We start from the raw sequence: 22,103 nt of genomic DNA, 5'->3' as shown, positions 1-22,103 counted from the left end.
GCCATAGAACATAGAGGATGGTACTGTAGTTTAGATTACATTTACAGTCACTAGTTTGGATGAAGCTCAATGGAAATGTATTTTTAGATCAAGGAGAAGCTGGATAAGGTGGTGGCCAAGCAGTACGAGCTGTCTGAGAAATGGGACAAACACTGGGAGGTCCTGCAGCACAGTGAGTCCCCCCTGATTTTTACCTGAATGTAACTTACTCTAGTACCTGGCACCTCAAGTCTCTGTTTGATATTATCCCAAGCCATTCCATAATTTGGAACCACGGTAAGCTACAACTGAGCAACAGTGTGAGGGATGTGATTCCAATTCTCAGACACTGTGTTCCTCTTTCTCCTCTGCCTCAGTGCTGGAGGTGCACCAGTTTGCCCAGGAAGCGGTGGTGGCCGAGGCCTGGCTCACGGCCCAGGAGCCCTTCATCAATAGCAAGGAGCTGGGTGCCAGTGTGGACGAGGTGGAGCAGCTCATCCGCCGCCACGAGGCCTTCCGCAAAGCCGCCGCAACCTGGGAGGAGCGCTTCAGCTCACTACGACGCCTCACCACGGTCCGTCACTATCCCTAGCCTACTAACACTCCCCTTAGCTGATGCCGTCTTTATCCTGGTTGCTTACAAGAGGTTGTAGAGCACAGCTTGTTTGAAGTGACTTGTCAATTGGCTTCATGTTTACGGTATGCTTAATTTTGTTGTGGAGGAGATTCTACTATGAAGTGCTGCTGTTTAGTTAACCTCGATTTGGTTCCAGGTGGAGAAGATGAAAGCAGAGCAGAGTAAACTCCCTCCCACCCCCCTGCTGGGTCGAAAGGTGTTCCTGGACCCCCAGGAGACGTCCCCTGCCCGGAGCCAGGGCTCCCCCCTGATGAGACGGATCATTTACGAGCAGGCCGAGCATAGAGCTGAAAGGCCCTCCCAGGAACCCTTGCCCTCCTCCGTGGCCCGCCGCTTGGGATCCACCGTGGCCAACTACACCCCCATCATGAACGGCTCCAGTGGCTACCGCAACAGCCTGGAGGCCTGGGCCATGCCCGTGATGGGGGGAGTGGTTGGAGGTGTAGTGGGGGTGGCAGCTGGCCTGGGAACAACCGCCATGGAGGCCAGAGGGGTAGCAACAAATTTAGGGACCACAACTGCCATGGAGGTCCGAGGGGTGGCAGCAGGGTTGGGGACTGCCGCCTCGGAAGCCAGAGGGTTGGCCGTAGGATTGGTCACCCCCGCGGTCGAGGCCAAAGGGATAGCTGCAAGCTTGGTGACTGGTGCAGCCACGGCAGTGGAGGTGAAAGCCTCACAGTACCTCCGGCAGCCTAAGATCAAACACATGGATGACATGGTGACGCCCATGCTGGTGGCCTGTAGGCTGGAGAAGGTGAGAGAGAAGGAGGTGAGGGAGAGGGAGCAGAGAGAGAGGGAGAGAGATATTGTGTTAATAGAGCCAGCGCCGGTGATGCCGGTGATGGCCGAGGTGGTGCTCCAGGAGATGGGGAGGGAGGGGATGGGCAGGGAGAGGTTGAACAGTGAGCCCAGCAGCAGAGACCACCGGGCGGGGAGCAGCCGGTCGGAGCCCCAGCAGAGAGACAGGGACAGAGACAGTAGGGACAGTAGGGACAGTCACAGGGAAGCCAGGCTGGAGCGCCAGCACTCTAGTGAGGTGCTGATGATTCAGGCACGGCGGGATGAGCTGCCCCAGGAGGTGTGGCGGGAACGGGCCGAGCGCAAAGAGAGGAAGCTGGAGAGGCAGACGTCCAGCGAGCAGGAAGGCCACGGACACGAAGGCCGGAGGAAAGACCGCCACCGGACGGAGAGACAAGAGTCCAGTGAACACGACACAGCCAAGGAGCAGTCAGACAGACGTTCTACGTGAGTACTACATTGAGCCTTGGAGTCGTTAAGTGCTGTTATGGTGGGAAAATGACAAACTCTGTTATGCATATGCACTGAAAAAGTCCACGGTCTATTTCTCTCATTTAAGAAGAAGCTAGTGTTCTTCCACTCTTGTCTTTGTGTAACTTGGTCACGCGGGCGAAGACAAAGGGCCATATGAGAGTGACCACAGTTTGAGTCCATCCTGTTCTTTTTGTATCTTTCAAGGGCACAGCTGTGTGGAGATATGAAGAGACCAGAAGCTAGCTTGAGCGGCAGCAGTTAGATTGTAACAAAACTGCCGTTATCACGTGTTTGTACACTATGTTCCCATCAAGATCTCACACACCTGCTCTTTGCCACGAAGACAAAGAGGTTGTACTTTCTATAAAAGCGGAGAGCCAACTCTGTTCGTTGGGCTCTTAACTCTGCACTGTTGAGGAGATTGCTAATTTCTACAGATTTGCAAATCTTATAATAAAGTTTGAAGAATTTATAGTCTCTCTCCTTTTGGTTAGAATTTCCACGACACTGTTTGCAGAAAGGTGTATCACTTTTTATCTTGGTTGATTACAGGGAGAAACGGTCAGGCGGCCAGACCTTGTTTGACATAGTGGAGCAGCTAAAAGACAGAGAGGCAGCAACGGTGAGTCTTCTGTTCACCAGGTTTGCCGCCTTTATTACACAGATAGAGTTATCTATACATAAATGCTATTAATGAGGGTGTTTAACCACCGCTTCCTGGGCAAACTGGTGCACCTCCAGCACTGAGGCAGAGGAGAAAGAGGAACTCACTGTCTACACGTTGTATTTACAGTCTGAACTCTGCCCTCTCTCTTCTCTCCTCAGGCCCGAGGGGAGGTCCCTAAAGTGCCGAATGGCGTGCCAGAGAAGTCCTCCGGACGTCCAGACCGGCCGCGAGCACGGGACCGGCCCAAGCCCCGGCGGAGACCCAGGCCCAAGGACCACTCTGCAGGAGAGGCCACCACCCGGCGGTCACGCTCGGCGCCAGAGCCAGGGATGGCCCAGAGCGTGAGCCCCTCAGTCCTCCAGCCGCCCAGCCACACTGCCCACCACGAGGGCTTCCTCTTCCGCAAGCTGGACATCGAGACCATGAAGAAGAGCTCTAACAGGTGGGCATCCAGGTTCCTAGTGGGGGAGTATGTTGATATTACAGGCATGATCTTATGAGCATGCTAAGCTAACAAAACAACTGACTTTACCTACGAAATGTTCAATTGGTGCATGTCACTGGCATTAACATATGTTCCAGCATCCGATTGGTGCCTTAGGTCTCGGTCGACATATGCTCATCCTATTGGAGCTTTAGCACTGGTCTGACATACTGTATGTTCAGACATTCCTATTGGAGCTTAACGACCCGAGTTGACATATGCTCTTGTAACCTATTGAAAATAGAATTCTGGGTTGACATATGTTCTAGCATCCTATTTGAAAATAGCCATTTGCTTTAACATATGCTCTTCTAGCTTTTTATTGAAACTTCAGATCTCTGTTTAGCCTCTGATCAGAAGTGTATCAGAATGAGAGTTCAACCAAGAGATAGCCACCAGCCATTCCACTGCTTGCAACATGCATGGTGCCTAAACCAACACTGGCCCTGACGGAGAGCAGTCTGGTTGATGGATGTTGTTGCTGAGCCTTAGGTCGAACCTGTTGCTGGTTCTGGCCTGGCCCATAGCCAGTACGATATGCAGCCATAGCCAGGCTACCCGCACAGGTCCCTGCAGTGGCCACACATCACTCCGCTTCCTCCCCGAGAGACGTTTCGTTCAGTCGGTCATGCTTGGTGGCCTACCATGGGTCTCTGGCCCCCGGAGACTGAACCGTCCGCCTCTCGATGCCGCACTGCCCCCCTGGAGGCCATGGCTGACACGCAACGCAACAGACTCATCCCACAAATGAGTCCCACTGCTCACTCACCAATTGGATGAATGTTTCCGATGTACATGTAATGCTATGTACATGCCAAGGTAAAGCCTAGCTTTTTTTTATGTGTTTCACTCAATCGTCTTAAGAGGATAGATGAAAGTTCACTAATACCAATACTGTCATTTAACCAGAGTCTCTGTGTTTTTCTCTCTCCTGTTGCTCCTTGCTGCTGGCTGTTCTTCCTACCTCGCCACAAAGGTAAGCCACGTGTATATGCACCTATTGCACGCTACGGTCGGCGGTTCATTTGTTTGTCCAGCAGTGTGTTCTCCCTCGGCCCACTGCGGCCAGTCATCTTGAACGCCCCCAGGTGAGTGAGGTTAGGTGGCATTAAGCCTGTGGTTGGTTTTGGCTGAACACTCCCCGTTTCCCCCCTCCCCACTACAGCAGATCCTGGGTCAACCTGTACTGTGTGCTGAACAAAGGAGAGATAGGCTTCTATAAGGACGCTAAGAACACCGCCGCACCTTACAACAACGAGCCCATGCTCAACCTCGGCCACTGCCACTGCGACGTCACCCTTGGATACAAAAAGAAGAAAAACGTCTTTACTCTTAAGTTAGTACTCTGCCTTCAATCGGGGACATGTTGTGTAGATGACCATTTTGTGTGTTACCCTCAACTTCTCTGTCCTTCTGTTTCAGAACGAAAGACGGAAGTGAATTTCTGTTCCATGCAAAGGATGAGGTAAAAGGCGTTCGAAGGTTGACTGCTCTTTCATGGAAACACTGTCATATAATAGCGATGTGATTCTGCACTGTTTGTCCATGTGCCAAATAACTTTCTCTCTGTCTCTCGCCCTCTCTCTTTTCCTTTCTCGTTCTTTATCATTCGTCCTGTCCCATGCTCTCTCTCATCTCCCTTTCTCTCTCCGAGTCACAGGATGATCTAAAGGCCTGGACTACCACCATCAACAAGAGCATCGCAGAGCATGTGGAGATTGCCAAATGGGGTCAGCCCCAGCCTACTACCTCATCCACGGACGAGGGCACGCGCCGGGACGGCAGCAAGGCCGATAACAAGTCAGAGCGGGGGGAAAAGTCAGACCGGGGGGAAATGCCGGAGAGGGCCGAGCGCTCTGAGAGGTCGGATAAGGGTGAGACCAAATTGGACACCAAGCGTTCAGAAAAGTCCAGCAAGAAGAAATGAGTTTGATGTTGTGCGCTGGGTGGGGGAAAGGGAGAGAGGTTTAAAAGACTCCCAGTCAAGACCCATCCTTTTCACCTCGTCCACCTGCTTCAGTACTGTTTAGTGTCAAAAAAGACAGGAACATCACCCTGGTGAACTGACATGAGGGATTTGAAGCACGAATATCAGTGTGCCCCTCATCGTTGCCCTCTCTCTTTATCTCTGTTGCTCTGAGGGTGTCAGTCCTGGGCACTAACACTTATTGCCCGGCTTGTTCCACCTCTGCCCTCTGGTGGTGACATTAGTGCACTGCAGAAAGCAGATGCTCCTAGTCAGGGCAGCAGTGTGAGAGAGATGGACACATGTAATAAGAGGGTTGTTATCACTGGTGGTATGAAGAAGTAGCTCATAAGGTTTTAAGTTTATTTTTTTGTAAGGGATGAGCTGTATCTGTATGTAACTCTTGTCTGTCTATTTATGTATTGTATGTCTAGAACATCCAATCTTATACTCCCAAACAAAAGAGAATGAAATATGCCTAAATGTTTTTCACAACTGGCCTCTTTTTGGAGAACAATTATTTTATGTTGTTTCCTTTTTGTATTTCTGCTCATTCACTTTGCCTTCATTCTTTTCTGGACTTTTCTCACTTTTTGGATTTTCTTCAGTACAAAACTGTAATGTCATCAAACTCATCCTAATTGAATTTGTACAATTCAACATTGAGCCAGAGGACAAAAAGAAGAGGCAGAGAACATCAGCCTTCACAGAGCTTGTTCTGGCTTTTGGATGGATGAGCTGGAACCTTTACCTGGAGGCTGGCCCCCACGGCCATACTCATCTATGCCTTCATCTGGGGCCCCCGAGAGGCCCCCAGGGACCCAGCAGCCATAGCCACCCAGCATCAGAGGGACAGGACTGGAAGCCATCTGGCAAGACCTCAAGCCTCCTTCCTTCTCAAAGAACATCAGATGGTGGTAACCACACTCCACATACCCAGTCAACATTATTTTTGTCCATTCAGAAAATATCACAATGCTTTTTTATAGACAGTCAAAAAAATAGAAATGAAGTTGTGGGTGTGTGTGTCTGAGCATGTGTGTGCGGATGTGTGTGTCTGTTCAGCTTCTCACCACTCCCAGGGTTTTCATAGCTCAGGTTTTTTTTGTTCACATCTGCGTCCTCAGTTCTCCCTCAGTCTTCCAGGCACTGCCGTTCCACAGGCCAGGCTTCTTAACAATTAACCACAGGAGTTGATGAGGACCCAGCAAGAATCAGGGGCCACACAGAAATGACACGGTGCCGATTGGTCACTCCAAGGCCTCAGGAGTGCAAGTCGATGTCAGACAGATGTAAACAAAAGCTTCCTATCTTCTGGATGAATGAAACACATGCATGTCTTGCTTGAGATACATCTCTTGTTGATAGGCTTTGCATAGCAGTCCGATCATATGTTCCTCTCACAGTTTGTAGCTATCAGCGACGATGTTCACGTTTGTTCCTCTCCATGCATCATACAATAAAATGATCTGTTTTGTCGTAGCACTGCAAAGCCATATCTGGTAACGGGAAGTCTTACATTATGGAAGCTAGTGGACAAATCCTTTGCCTGTTCCTTACATCAGAGATTTGTACAGAAGTGAGGAGTGACGGCGACGAGACAGTACAGTGAAAATATCATGAAATCTTTCCCGAGTAGCTTTTTTCTACCTTGTTTTTTAAACACATTTTATGCATCTATATAGGCGTTGAATGCCAAATCAATGCAATCCATAACGCATGTTGGACACAACAAGGCAAGGATCAGCAGAACTTATTTTTGAATGAGCATAACTATCACATGGAATGTGAAATACAGTACAATACATGACACAGGACACAGCCAGATAGGGCGCTGTTGGACATCTGTGAGATTCTATGGCGAGTTCTTAGATTCATATGACATACTTTACCGAGTGGCATACAATTATCATAGTGTAGTTGGAGGATACTAGCGATAAAGTGCTAGTTTGCTGAAGTCTTGCATTCAGGAGTTTCACTGTGCATTCAGTACTATCTATTGTTTAGAGTAGACTTAAATTGCCTGGGCAGCTCATATGGAGGATGCCTCATTCCAAAAACAATATGGTCAATAAAAACGAATTGGTTTCAAATTGATGTGCGTAATTGTGTTAGTTCTGATTTAACACTAATTTGGATGTCTCTGAGTGGTATCTATGTTTGGAAATGCTGCTTACCATTGTACTCTTATGTTTGTACAGATGTCACAGATATCCTATTTGTATGCCATAGTCTCACTCGAAACGGATTGTATGCCGTCAAAGTATTATGGTGGCTTAGGGAGGTTGACAGGAATGCGAATAGAGAATTTATGCAACTTATCCCTTGCACTTAAACGTTCCCCCATTGCGCAGTGCTATTGAGGAGCAGTGGAGCTTGAGGGTCCAAGAGGGAAATGTTTTTATTTGCTTACTGGAGAATGAGTTTTGAATTATCTTCATGAATGAACATTAAGTACACCAGCCGGAAAAGTATGAGAGTATCATGCTCAACCATGATATGAGATATTTCACATGGCAGTTTTTCATGCTCGTCTTGCTTGTTACACGTTACTAACAGCTGGAATTCCAGCCACAGTGCATGAAAGTGCGAGTTTCACAAATCTATCACGTCCTAACAACCAAACATGCCTATACAATATTTCATCCATTTAGTCATGCTAAGGTTTCATTCAGTAGTTATCTGTTTAAATGACCAGTGGTCATTTTCCAAATGTGGGCCAGCAAGTCTGTTGGCTTGGCCAAGGCCCGATCCATGTTATCTTTTCTGTTTCACAGAGGGTCATTTGAGTTTATAGACTTTCAAATGACAAACCAGCGGAATGTTGTTAATACCTAGAAAGCACAATTTTATAACCGACAGTTGATATACACACAAGCATTCAGTTGTCATTGGGAGACTTGTGAAAGGAATCCCATGATTGATACAATGCCTCTGTATTAGCCATGCAGTCATGATTTTTCAGGTGTGTGTGTGATGTGCGGTCCTGGAGTGCTTCCTTCATGAAAGCATTACCACCTCAAAGGTTACAAATCAATAGTCTTAACGCCAATTATAAACTCAAATCCATATTTTCTGGAATACGTTTCATTTCAGGGAATAATAATTACATTTCAGTTTTCATCCAAGATGTTCCACTGCTGTTTGTGGACAAGTCAATGCTCAACACTTACCATTCATTTCCTGACCTTTGACCCTAGAGCACCACTGGTTTTTAGGGAACTACTGAATGGATGTTTTGCAAAGTTCAACAGCTTGATGACCTGTACAAAATGTAATTGCTTAAAGTATTTTCTGTAAAAAAAAAAAAAAACATTTTTTTTCTGTTCTGCTGTGAAAGGGAGGTTTTTAAACAAATGTAAATATTCATGGGGAAAATGGTTCATTGGTACAACATCAACAGAAAACATCACAATATCAGGATAAAGAAGTTGCATGAATAACATAGTCCCTATTATGATACTGCTCTGCATGTTTTGAAGTCTCATTCCGCCAATCACTGTACAATAATGGGGTGACACACTTGCTTACATGGAAAAGGTGAATGAATGAATGAATAATAATGTATAAAACAGATCCAACTTAAAACCATTGACGCTGTACAGTCGTTTCTTTGAAATGATAAATACAAATTGGGATACTGAAAAAAAAAAAACACTGTGTGGTGTTCATTTGGATTGCATGTGAAGTTCAATGCCATTGTCTTGTCAATTGGCTCTTCAAATATATGCAGGCCAAAGGACCATGTTGGACCAATACTAATTCCAGTTACATTCACTCTTCTTTGCATAATTTATTAAAAAAAATATTTACTGTATTTGATACCACATGTTTTAGTATTAACGCTGCTCATGCATAAAACCATACATGAATGTATCACTGCTGCTACAGTTAGGGACAAAATAGCAGCAAGTTCTCCTAACATTATTGAAGCTAACAACTACAGACCTTCAAACATCTTATCTGTTCACACAGTTGTACATGTATTGAATGAATAATGCTTTGATGAATTGGGGTAATGGTTTACAGACATGCTGAACAATGTACCTAGAATCTTGGGAGCCCCAACTTCCTGTTTCTACTTTCTGTCTGTTATGTCACTGTCACCTACACCCTGAGTAGATACACTATATGTACAAAAATATGTAGACACCCCTTCAAATTAGTGGATTTGGCCATTTCAGCCCCACCAGGTTGCTGACAGGTGTATTAAATGAGCACACAGCCATGCAATCTCCATAGACAAACATTGGCAGTAGAATGGCCTTATTTAAGAGCTCAGTGACTTTCAACGTGGCACCGTCATAGAATACCACCTTTCCAACAAGTCAGGTTGTTAAATTGTTGCCCCGCTAGAGCTGCCTCTGCCAACTGTAAGTGCTGTTATTGTGAAGTGCAAACATCTAGGAGCAACAATGGCTTAGCAGCAAAGTGGTAGGCCACACAAGCTCACAGAACGGGACCACCGCATGCTGAAGTGTGTAGCGTGTAAAACTCGTCGGTCCTCGGTTGCAACACTCACGACCAAGTTCCAAACTGCCTCTGGAAGCAACGTCAGCACAAGAACTGTTCGTCAGGAGCTTCAGGAAACAAGTTTCTATGGCTGTGCAGCTGCACACAAGCCTAAGATCATTATGCGCAATGCCAAGTGTCGGCTGGAGTGATGTAAAGCTCTCCGCAATTGGACTCTGGAGCAGTGGAAATGCGTTCTCTGGAGTGATCTGGATTTGGTGGATGCCAGGAGAATGCTACCTGCCTCAATGCATATAGTGCCAACTGTAAAGTTTGCTGGAGGAGGAATAATGGTCTGGGGCTGTTTTTCATAGTTCTGGCTAGGCCCCTTAGTTCCAGTGAAGGCAAATCTTAACGCTACAGCATACAATGACATTCTAGATGATTCTGTGCTTCCAACCTTGTGGCAACAGTTTGGGGAAGGCCCTTTACTGTTTCAGTATTACAATGCCCACGTGCACAAAGCGAGGTCTATACAGAAATGGTTTGTCGAGATTGGTGTGGAAGAACTTGACTGGCCTGCACAGAGCCCCGACATCAAACCCATCGAACTCCTTTGGGATGAGCCAGGCCTAATTGCCCAACATCAGTGCCTTGTGGCTGAATGGAAGTAAGTCCCTGCAGCAATGTTCCAACATCTAGTGGAAAGCCTTCCCAGAGAGTGGAGGCTGTTATAGCATCTCCATATTAATCCATCATTTTGGAATGGAATGTTTGACGAGCAGGTGTCCACATAACCTTTGGTCATTTAGTGTGTTTACTGACCAGATCATATGTATTATGTCAGACGTTGCTTGTAGCCTACAGTAAAAACAATACTTGGGTAAATCGCACCTGTACTCCGCACTCCAGAACAGCTTGTGGCGCGGCGACGATGAAAATATGGTTGTTGTTGTTGACTGTCAGACACCACAGAAGAAGAAGGTTCTGTTTCAGGAAGTTGTAACAGGAATAATTATGTGGCTAACGTTGTCGTTGGTTAAATAGTTTTTGTGATGATTAATTCAAACGTTAACTTTGTGGGCAATGCATGAACATTCACACAGCTTACAATATGGCTAATATAGCAAGGACCGGAGACATTATCCATTTAAACGTTGGAGGAAAAAGGTGAGGACTGGCATTACTTTGAATAGTTAGCTACCGCCTGCTAGCTATTGTTGTTGGGTGAATGCTAGCTAGCTATGTAAAAGTTGCTGGCTAGCTAACTAGATTGGTAATCAAATAACGTTAGTACCATTGTCTTAAGTTAGCAAACGAACTACTGTTAGTTTGATATTTTTCCATCTAAACCTTATGTCTCTGACAGTAACGTTAGCAACTACTTCACAGTGCAGCCGGAAGTGCAAAGCTAGCTAGCTCGGTAATGTTAGCTTGCTAGCTTTTCAATGGATTTGAACTTGATCAAACTTGAGTCTGTGTGTATGCTCATTTGAGTGATCATGTTGTTTCAGGTTCAGCACCTCCAGACAGACATTGACATGGGTCCCAGACTCCTTTTTCTCAAGGTAGGTAAACTCTTTATTTTGAGACCTAGGCCAATGCCTTTTATTAAATTCACAAGTGTCTTCATAATGACCCACTCCAACTCATTAATTACCGACCCATAGAGATGGCATGTGGTCATTTGCTGTAGCTTAGTACGGTCTAACTAGTGAGATGTGTTGTCTCTGCCAGTCTTCTAAGTGGGAGGATCTCAACCTTGAAGGATGAAACTGGAGCGGTAAGTTGTCTGAAATCGATTTTTTTTTAAAACTAGGCTATGTGTATATAAACCTATTTGATATTGGCAACCACTTAGGCCTACTTATAACATATTTGTAATGTGCTGCTGACCTTTATCTCCCACAGATCTTCATAGATCGGGACCCATCTCTCTTTACTCCCATACTGAACTTCCTGCGTACCAAAGAGTTGTTTCCCAGGTGCTGAATCCTTTGTTTACATTTATTTACAATTAGTTTACAATTACAATGAGTAAAAAATAATAAAATAATAAAAATGATCTATTCAGCCTTGATGGCAGGTTGTTTTCCAAATTAGATTTCTTAATCTTTCTTTTTAGGTCTATAAATGTGCACCTGCTCATGCATGAAGCGGAGTTCTATGGAATCACTCCGTTGGGTAAGAAAGTAGCCAGTAGCAAGTCCAATACAGCTGTGAATGAGAGGCTGTCTTTTTTTGTGTGTGTTCGTGTCTGTACCTTGGTTACTTTTTTTTTCTCTTCCTCAGTGCGTAAGCTGCAGCTTTGTGACGAACTGGACCGATCTTCCTGTGGAAACGTGCTCTTCAATGGCTATCTGCCGCCTCCAGGTAGATTTGACTTCACTTCAAGGACAGTCAGTGTATGTTTTAAGTTTGATTTCCTGCTCGTCTCCTCTTGTTCACCAGTGTACCCGGCGAAGCGGAGAAACCGTCACAGTGTGGCGGGACCTCAGTATATGGTGGGCTGTGCCTTGCCCATGGAGAGGGCTCCAGTGAGACGCAGCAACACCATGCCACCCAACCTGGGCAACGCGGGCATACTGGGTAAAGCAACGATTGAGGAGAGGATAAGTGGTGGTAAGGCCTCAGAATCACATGCACATTTAACATACGCATACACATTTTACAAGCATTTCTCTACACCTGCAATATTATCTGCTAAATATGTGTATGTGACCAATAAAATGTAATTTGAAAAGGTGCAGCAAAATGCTTATGTGGTAGTTTCCTCAATAGAGTCAAGTAAAAATATAACTAATAGAAGAGGTAGTATGCATTAGGGATGTGACAAACGTTTCAACTTGCCTTTTGTGGGGGGGGTACTGTTGATTTTATTTTTTTAAATCACAAAATTCCACGTCAATTTACAACACATATGTAATAGGAACATTATTCTGCATGACAGCTAGAGCTGGTCAATGAAGTTTCATCTCCCGCAGTCATATACAGTGGCAAGAAAAAAGTATGTGAACCCTTTGGAATTACCTGGATTTCTGCATAAATTGGTCATCAAATTTGATCTGATCTTCATCTAAGTCACAACAATAGACAAACATAGTGTGCTTAAACTAATAACACAGAAGTTATTGTATTTTTCCTGTCTATAGTGAATACATCATTTAAACATTCAGTGTAGGTTGGAAAAAGTATGTGAACCCCTAGGCTAATGACTTCTCCAGAAGCTAATTGGCGCCAGGAGTCAGCTAACCTGGAGTCTAATCAATGAGACAAGATTGGAGATGTTGGTTAGAGCTGCCATGCCCTATTAAAAAAACACTCACAAAATTTGAGTTTGCTATTCACAATAAGCATTGCCTGATGTGAGCTATGCAACGAACAAAAGAGATCTCAGAAGACCTAAGAATAAGAATTGTTGACTTGCACAAAGTTGGAAAGGGTTACAAAAGTATCTCTAAAAGCCTTGATGTTCATCAGTCCACAGTAAGTCAAAATGTCTATAAATTAGTACAGCACTGTTGCTACTTTCCCTCGAAGTGGTCATCCTGCAATGATGCCTGCAAGAGCTAGGCACAGAATGCTCAATGAGGTTTAAGAAGAATCCTAGAGTGTCAGTTAAAGACTTACAGAAATCTCTGGAACATGCTAACATCTCTGTTGACAAGTCTACGATACGTAAAACACTGAACAAGAAGCCACTGATGTCCAAAAAAAACATTGCTGCAAGTCTGAAGTTTGCAAAAGTATACCTGGATGTTCCAAGGCGCTACTGGCAAAATATCCTGTGGACAGATGAAACTACAGTTGGGTTGTTTGGAAGGAACACACAACACTACGTGTGGAGGAAAAAAGGCACAGCACACCAATATCAAAACCTCATCCTAACTGTAAAGTATGGTGGAGGGAGCATCATGGTTTGGAGCTGTTTTGCTCCCTCAGGGCCTGGACAGCTTGCTATCATCAACAGAAAAATGAAGTTCTAAGTTTATCAAGACATTTTGCAGGAGAATGTAAGGCTATCTGTCCGCCAATTGAAGCTCAACAGAAGTTGGGTGATACAACAGGACAACGACCCAAAACACAGAAGTAAATAAACAACAGAATGGCTTCAACAGAAGAAAATACACCTTCTGGAGTGGCCCAGTCAGAGTCCTGACCTAAGTGGCATGACCTCGAGAGAGGTTCACACCAGACATCCCAAGAATATTGCTGGGCTGAAACAGTTTTGTAAGGAGGAATGGTCCAAAATTCCCCCTGACTGTTGTGCAGGTCTGATCTGCAATTATGGAAAATGTTTGGTTGAGGTTGTTGCTGCCAAAGGAGGGACAACCAGTTATTGAATCCAAGGGTTCACATACTTTTTCCACCCTGCACTGTGAATGTTTACACGGGGTGTTCAATAAAGACATGAAAACGTGTAATTATTTCTAAGCAGACTCTTTGTCTATTGTTGTGACCTAGATGAAGATCAGATCAAATTTTATGACCAATTTATGCAGAAATACAGGTATTTCCAAAGGGTTCACATACTTTTTCTTGCCACTGTACCCTTGGCTACGGCATGTTTCTATGTCTGGGTACACGACGGCTTTGCCGACACAACCTTCTCTGGAGATCGTTTCGAAGCGCCATTGAATGGGCATTTTACTGGTCTGTAAAGGAATGCCACTTCTTGAAGCGGGACTAATGTCCATCGCTAGGCGACCAGAACTGTCAATCAAATAATCGAGCAGACCACTCTCCTAAAAAAAAGTACTTTAAAGTTTTTTTTGAAATACCGTGACTTACCAAGACGTTTAGTAGATAGAAAATACTTCTTCCTCTAGGAATCTACTCCTGACATTCAGTATTAGGCTAAATTAATTCAGGCTTTCATTCATTTAGACCGTAAGCAGGCTATATAAAGTTGAAACCCCTGCGGCTAGTAAAAGTTTGAGTAGCCAGTAGCCTACTAAATGAATACAGTGTATTTTTGCAGCCTATAGCCAATTTAATTTTGGGAATTGTATATCTAAGTTTCAATTAAACTATTTCGTTATCTAAACAATATTTAATATAATGGCATTTTATGTCGGCTATAGGCTTTCATTAGGTAATTAGAAGGCTCTTTTTCAAAGGAATTTGGGTTGTCAATGTGTTGCATCGTGTAACTAAGAAGATAGGCCTATCGCTCTTAATTCATGGCATGGTTTCCTTTTATCCTAATGTTGAATAGAGATGCAGTCAAATTCATTCATGCAGGGAAGGGGAATGGCCTAGTAGCCTACTACTCTGGAGTCATAAAAACAATGAACTAAATTGATGTTATTTGGCGGGTCACGGATCAGCTCTCTTAATAATTATATGTGGGTGGGGTTGCAGAGAGAAATCTGTCCTGTTGCTGGATATGGGGTGGGGCTCGGAATTGATATGGCTGGCGCGGGGTGAGTGTGGTTCCAAAGAACTGACCCGTGCGGGTCTGTGTTTATGTGTGGGGCATTGGTGCAAACAGTCTCCACGGTGCAGGTCTGTGTAAGGTGACCACTAGGGCTAGAGTGAACCGTCCGTGACTCAGACCGTGACGATCTTTCTGGCCAGTATTTTGACATTCTATTTAGCTTCAATATATATTTATTTATATTTAGCTTCAATCAATATGTCTTGTCTGGTTGAAATGGATTGAAAGTAAAAGCTCTAACCTGGAGCCATTTATTTGTTAAGGGAACATTATCAACCTGGAGGGTTCACCTTCACCCACACCTGTTCATCTTTCCCTTCCGACACAGCTCAGCTTGCAGACCCAGGCATGGTCCGCATCATCTGTGGCCACCACAACTGGATCGCTGTGGCTTATGCCCAGTTTGTTGTTTGCTACCGGTAAGAACACAGGATTTCCGTGTACGATATCACAGCGTCGTGTGTATCAGTCTTTTTTTTTTGGGGGGGTGTAAGGACCGTCGAGGGTGTTAAACTGTGCCGTCCTCGTCCATCAGAGTGAAGGAGTCTACGGGCTGGCAGCAAGTGTTCACCAGTCCCCGCCTGGACTGGGTGATTGACAGGGTGGCACTCAACGCCAAGGTGATGGGCGGCTCCCTGGGAGACAACGACAAGATGGTGGCCGTGGCCTCGGGCACAGAGATCATCCTCTGGACTATCTGTCCCGACGGCAACGGCAACGAGATAGGTCAGTGAGCAAACGGATGAACGCACAGTGTTAAAACAAACGTTACGGGTATAGTTTTTATCGCTCAAAATGTTTATTTGTTGACTTGTCGTTTAGTACTTTAAGAGACCACGTCATAGGTAGTTGTGGGGGCTTATTGTAAGGGCCGTGCTAATAGGTCTCCGTTGTACCTGCTTCCCTCCAGGTGTGTTCAGTCTGAATGTCCCCGTGGAGGCTCTCTTCTTCGTGGGGAACCAGCTTATTGCCACCAGCCACACAGGGAAAGTGGGAGTATGGAATGCAGTGACCAAACATTGGCAGGTAAAGTTGTGTCCGTACGTTCTGTAAGAATGTCACGTCAAAAGAGCCTATTATGTGTATTAATAGTATATGTGGTCCTGTATGGCTCAGTTGCCAACGCCAGGATTGTGGGTTCGATTCCCGGGGCCACCCATATGTAAAATGTATGCACACAGGACTGTAAGTTGTGTTGGCTAAATGGCATATATTATATGTGTTGTACACCATTTCATGTTTTCCTTTTGTCTTTCCCTTCTCAGAATCAAGATGTGGTTCCCATTAATAGCTATGATACTGCCGGATCCTTCCTCATTCTAGGCTGTAACAATGGGTCCATATATTATATAGGTAAAGGAAGTCATCTTTTCTACCTATGACGCAATAATGGACAACTATTGAAATAGTTTTTCTGTGTAGAAGAATGCAGTCACAAGGTGTTTTTGTAGTACATCATTCAGTATAAGTATATGAATACAGTTGCAAAATATAGACCTCTCATGGATGTGTTCTTGTCAACAGATGTTCAGAAGTTTCCATTGAGGATGAAGGACAATGACCTCCTAGTGACAGAGTTGTACCGTGACCCCACGGAGGACGCCATCACTGCTCTCAGTGTCTACCTCACGCCCAAAACAAGTATGTCTGCCCGTTTCGATTTTTATCTTCACTGAAATTAATAGCTTTTTTTCTGTATGTTTTTAAGGATTAGCAAGTATCAATTGGTCAATTGTGGTTATTGGAAATAGAAACTTAATAAATAATGCCATGTTATAAATGCCATGTTACTTAATTTATGGTCAGCAATGGTAATTTTATAGGCAGCTGGCAGATTTTGAATGGTTCCCAGTGGCGTTTCGCTAACTCTTTACCTAACGTTACCCTTTAAACTAATCTTGATCTTTACCCTAACCTCACGTCCCAAACATGAACACTAACTTGAACCAATTTCGGTCCTAATACCTCAACCTTAACCTTTTTGGGTCTACCGGCTGACTATCCACTTCCATTTCTTGATATGCACGGTACATAACACCGCATGCGTTGTGGCTAAAATAGTGTATGGGATAAAAGTCCCCAATGTGTCGTCAGGCGACAGCGGCAACTGGATCGAGATCGCCTACGGGACCAGCTCGGGCACGGTGCGGGTCATAGTGCAGCACCCGGAGACCGTGGGCTCTGGGCCCCAGCTCTTCCAGACCTTCTCAGTCCACCGTAGCCCCGTCACCAAGATCATGCTCTCTGAGAAGCACCTCATATCAGGTGAGAATGGTTGGCTAGGAGCCTCCATGTTTTAGGGATGATCGTTACTTCGATGTGTATTCTACCATCTCCGCTTGTGAGCTGTTGGATGTTATGCTTATGAATTAATTTAGCTGCATTTCTCATTGGGGTTGATTTGATTTTTGCCTTTTCGGATGTCAGCTGACACGGCGTTACGTTAAACATTGATGTTGCTGACAGAGAAACGTTGGTCCTCCAAGTTTAGTGCAGAAGATGGGGCCCATCATGCAGATGTCTTTGGGCTAACCCTGTTGTGTCGTCAGTGTGTGCAGACAACAACCACGTGCGGACCTGGACGGTGACTCGCTTCAGGGGCATGATCTCCACCCAGCCAGGCTCCACCCCCCTCACCTCCTTCAAGATCCTCTCTCTGGAGGACATCGACGGCCACGGGGGCTGTGCTGCCGGCACTGAGATAGGTAAGCAGACAGAGGTCAGGGGTCAAAAGTGGACACTGGTTTGTTTACATTTTTAGAGATGCAATGAGAAAAGGACTGTAAGGGTACATACTGTAAGGGTACATACTGTAAGGGTACGTTTTCCTCTCTAACAGGTCCGTATGGCGAGCGAGACGACCAGCAGGTGTTTATCCAGAGGGTCGTCCCCGACACAGACAAACTCTACGTGCGCCTCTCGTCCAACGGGAAGAGGGTGTGCGAGGTGCGCTCTGTGGACGGCACCTCCATCACCTCCTTCATGGTGCACGAGTGCGAGGGGTCCAGCCGCATCGGCTCACGCCCCCGCCGCTACCTCTTCGGTGGCCACGCCAACGGTAGCATTCAGATGTGGGACCTGACCACCGCCATGGAGATCGCAGGGAAAGTGGACATCAGGGGTAAGACGACCTCCGCTCTACAACACGTGGCTTTTTTTTTGTGTCGACTGGTTTGCTTAAGGGATGTGTCCTAGAAGTTGAGTTGAGGCCTCTGACTATCTCTGTCTGGTTGTCTCTCAGCGCTGGGAGGCCCCACAGAGGAGGAGCTCCTGGAGCTGCTGGACCAGTGTGACCTGGCTCTGACCCGTACGCCCGACATGAGTCCCGCTGCCTCCTTCACCCACTCCTCCACCCCCCGAGCCTCCACCTCCAGGTACACCAGCCACCATTGCCAACTGCCCATGTAATCACGCACCTGCTACATGACCCATACAGCTGCGTATATTAACCCACTGATGCTATCCTTTTTGCAAGTGCACATGTGCCGTGCACATGTTCAGGGCATAAAATGAACACCCACCAAAATGCGAGTAGCTTTAGTTTGGGGGGTGGTCAATTTGCAGGGCTCTAATGTGTGAGCGTTGCATTCGCATTTGTGAATAAAAATAGAATCAAAAGTAAAGTATGAGAGTATGTGTGAAAAATGCTGAAGTAGGTGCCTTCAAAGTATAGTGTTTCTAATTGCACAAAGGAATACAAATCCCACCTCACGCAGCAACAGCTTTGCACAATGTAAGTGAAGCCCTGATAGATTCATTTTTTGGAGGCACAGGCATAAAAGTTGGTCTAATTTACTCAAGTCAGCAAAGTGAGACTTTGTCCTGGTGTTTCTTGGCTATTTACTTTGTGTTCACAAGCGCAGTTGTTTTTCAATGTTTGTTTGAATCTGCTGCTTCAACTGATAGTGAAGAGACGCTGTAGACGATGTCTACTACGAGTCACATCCCAAATCTTACAGACGCATGGCATGACTCGAGTAGCCTCGTTACCATGGTAACCTTCCGCCCTTAAAAGGGGCAGCTGAACATTGTCTCATCTGATATTTTGGTTAAAAGAAAAAATGAAATGAAGCAATATACCACATTACTTCTTACTAATACATTTTTTGTTTTAGAAAAATTCCAGAGATTGTAATTATGGCAAATGTTTTTGGGCTGGTAAAAAAAAATCTGAGTGGTAATAAAAAAATCTACCTGCCACAAGTGGCTGGTGGAACAAAAAGTACATTTTAGGCCCTGATCATATTCTCTCTGTTTCTTGTCTCTGCAGTTTGCAGTCCCAGCTGAGTGAGAGCTCCAGAGAGCGTGGGACCAGAGGTGGTGTGAGCAGCTCGGGTCCCTTCTCTGGTAGCCTGCCCCGCCAGGCCCCTCCGGTGCCCCTCACCAAGCCCCGGGACATGGCTCTCTCCATGGCAGGGTTGGGCATCCAGCCCCACCACCTGGGTCTGAGCCAGGCCTCCCTCAGCAGCAGTGGCAGCCCCCGGCCCGGCCGCACCGTCCCCCAGGACAGAGACCGGGACGGTGGCATCGGTTCTCTGCGCAGGGGTAGTTTTGTTGAGCGTTGTCAGGAGCTTGCCAAGGTCTCGGACTCTGCAGGAGGGGCGGAGGGGGGAACGCGGCGCAGCCTGGCTGTATGCTCGGAGTTGGAGGCTAGACTGGGCCTACGGACCCCCGCTTCTTTCTCCAGCCCCCCTGCAGCCTCCCCAACTTCATCGCCGCGCCGGCCGCAGCCCACCTCACCCAGCCCTGCCCCTGCTACAATCGTCAGTCCAACCCGCTCCCAGACCCCCGTGTCGCCTCGTCGAGCTGACACCTCCCCTACTACAGAAGTCCCGCCCCCTGAGGCTGCAGCAGCCACTCCAGAGAGCTCCTCCCCTGTGCCCCCCACCAGTTCTAAACCCCCTATGAATGAGACGAGCTTCTGACTGGCTCGGTGATGTATGAGTGAGTGGACAAACAATGGACGCTTTTGGTGTTTCTGAGCATGTGTGGTTTAGTGACGGCACCTATTGTCGCATTTATGGACATTTCCTATCAAGGACACATATCAAATGTCATTCCTCTGTTTTCAAAAGAGTCATATACAACATATATCCAAACTGTCAATGTGTTGATGATACACATTGTAAATCTAGCCATGTATACAGTTGTTCGGTTGCATTTGGTAGAGCAGTCCATTTCATTAAATTACACTGAACAAAAATATAAATGCAACAATTTCAAAGATTTTACTGCGTTACAGTTCATATAAGGAAATCAGCCAATTTAAATGAGGCCCTAACCTATGTATTTCACATAGCTGGGAATACAGATATGCATCTGTTTGTCACAGATACCTTAAACATTTTTGTAGTGTGGTCAGAAAACCAGTGAGTATCTAGTGTGACCACCATTTGCCTTATGCAGCACAACACATCTCCTTCGCATAGAGTTGATCAGGCTGTTGATTGTGGCCCGTGGAATGTTGTCCCACTCCACTTCAATAGCTGTGCGAAGTCGCTGGATATCGGCAGGAACTGGAACACGCTGTTGTACAAAATCGATCCAGAGCATCCGAAACATGCTCAATGAGGGACATGTCTGAGAATGCAAGCCGTGGAAGAACTGTGACATTTTGTGTACAGGTCCTCGCAACATGGGTCAGTGTATTATCATGCTGAAACATGAGGTGATGGAGGCAGATGAATGGCATGACAATGGGCCTCAGGATCTCGTCACGGTATCTCTGTGCATCTCTGTGCATCCGTGCATCCGCTGGTGGGCTCATAGTAATGGCTGGAATGGAATAAATGGAACTGTATATAACAAATCAAATATGAAAACCACATGTTTGACTCCGTTCCATTTCTTCCATTCCAGCCATTACAATGCGTCCGTCCTCCTGTAGCTACTCCCACCAGCCTCTATTGCCGTGCACTCAAATTGGCATCGATAAAATGCTCTTTTGTTTGTTGTCCGTAGCTTATACCTGCCCATACCGTAACCCCACTGCCACCATGGGGCAAGCCTCTCGCCTACACAACGCCCTACACCCTGTCTGCCATCTGCCCGGTGCAGTTGAAACCGGGATTAATCTGTGAAGAGCACACTTCTCCAGTGTGGCCATCGAAAGTGAGCATTTGAGATTTTTTTTAGGATGAGCACGCAAATTAGCTTCCCTGAAGCAGAAATGGTATTCGGTTGTGCAAAACCACAGTTTCATCAGCTGTCCAGGTTGGCTGGCCTCTAAACGTTTCTGATATCCTCTACAGATTTCTCTTTCAGTCTTCCTGCTTTGCACTACGGTTGGCTTTCTGTACCTTAAATGAATCAATAAGCCTACTGCACACGCAGTATCAAATGTAGTGATGATTGTTGACGAAGAATCCGAATCTATAGATAAATGATAGACATTTTATCATTCATATGTTTAGTTACATCTGACTAACTTACTGCCATTTTGGATCATTCTTTTTCAAGTCTTCCTCCAGATCACAACCAGTGCCTCGCGTACCTGTGTTTTATCTTTTTTTTTTTTATGGGTTATGACCATTTTACTCAAACTTCGTTGCAAGGACAAGCAACTTGATTGTGGAGTGATTCTACCAAACGTCGGTAGAGGTCTATCTCTTTGTGCTTTTTCTGAACCATTTGAACACTTAGGTGAATATTTACAAAATATAAACATGTTTTCACATGTTTGTGTATTTAGTGGTTTCTGTCGCAATGTTAACCGGGTTGATTGATATGTCACTGACAACAACGTAGTTCAGCAGTATTGCCTGTTGCACCAATAGCTCAGATGAAGAGGCGTGTTCAAATGTCTCTGTTTACTGTCTTGTCTAATACTTGTCACACTTCTTTTTTTTTTTGTCTTTCACTTTGGTAGCATTTGTTTTTCCTCTGCAATTCCATGATGTGCCACATAAATGAAGCAGAAAGTCATACTATTAGTCAAACTCTTCCATTTATGTTTGTGTCATTGGTTAAACTGGCACCACCTTGGATGTTTTGTGAAATTGTAAGAAACCCAAAGGTAGGCTTTTAACCCATTATCCTACGTTGTTTTAAATGCCATTTTATGACTATATATATATATATATATCACAGTAACAGTCAAAAGTTTTGATGTCTTCACTATTATTCAACAATGTACAAATAAAGAAAAACCCTGGAATGTGTGTAGGTGTGTCAACCTTTGACTGGTACTGTGTATGTATATATACA

General features: G+C 45.5%; 2 protein-coding genes across 8 annotated transcripts in view; both read left to right on the top strand.

Moving 5' to 3' along the window:
• The window catches only part of LOC112267361 (spectrin beta chain, non-erythrocytic 4-like), a 65,987-nt gene extending 57,612 nt beyond the window's left edge, over window positions 1-8,375 (top strand). For 3 of the 6 annotated variants that reach the window (XM_042297147.1, XM_042297145.1, XM_042297149.1), the window contains 8 exons: window positions 88-172; window positions 357-553; window positions 753-1,861; window positions 2,441-2,510; window positions 2,714-2,997; window positions 4,208-4,375; window positions 4,462-4,504; window positions 4,694-8,375. In XM_042297147.1, coding sequence (XP_042153081.1) covers window positions 88-172; window positions 357-553; window positions 753-1,861; window positions 2,441-2,510; window positions 2,714-2,997; window positions 4,208-4,375; window positions 4,462-4,504; window positions 4,694-4,966 — 2,229 coding nt within the window. In that variant the 3' untranslated portion in view covers window positions 4,967-8,375. The other 3 variants (XM_042297146.1, XR_006078800.1, XM_042297148.1) reach the window with 3 other exon arrangements.
• A 2,056-nt stretch (window positions 8,376-10,431) lies between these two features.
• LOC112266771 (SH3KBP1-binding protein 1) lies at window positions 10,432-21,821 on the top strand. 2 transcript variants are annotated; one of them, XM_024444555.2, is made up of 17 exons: window positions 10,432-10,627; window positions 10,972-11,025; window positions 11,195-11,240; window positions 11,369-11,442; window positions 11,583-11,641; window positions 11,750-11,830; window positions 11,909-12,079; window positions 15,226-15,316; window positions 15,433-15,623; window positions 15,808-15,923; window positions 16,163-16,250; window positions 16,422-16,538; window positions 16,974-17,162; window positions 17,447-17,602; window positions 17,737-18,018; window positions 18,139-18,271; window positions 19,168-21,821. In XM_024444555.2, the coding sequence occupies exons 1-17, from the start codon at window positions 10,548-10,550 to the stop codon at window positions 19,820-19,822; spliced, it is 2,583 nt and encodes an 860-aa protein (XP_024300323.1). In that variant the 5' UTR covers window positions 10,432-10,547; the 3' UTR covers window positions 19,823-21,821. The 2 variants fall into 2 exon arrangements, with proteins under 2 accessions (XP_024300323.1, XP_024300324.1); XM_024444556.2 differs by having other exon boundaries at window positions 10,433-10,627; window positions 16,992-17,162.
• Window positions 21,822-22,103: the final 282 nt, after the last annotated feature.

This window comes from Oncorhynchus tshawytscha, linkage group LG14 (assembly GCF_018296145.1).
Source record: "Oncorhynchus tshawytscha isolate Ot180627B linkage group LG14, Otsh_v2.0, whole genome shotgun sequence".
Lineage (NCBI taxonomy): Eukaryota > Metazoa > Chordata > Actinopteri > Salmoniformes > Salmonidae > Oncorhynchus > Oncorhynchus tshawytscha.
This window is presented reverse-complemented; position numbering and strand designations above follow the sequence as displayed.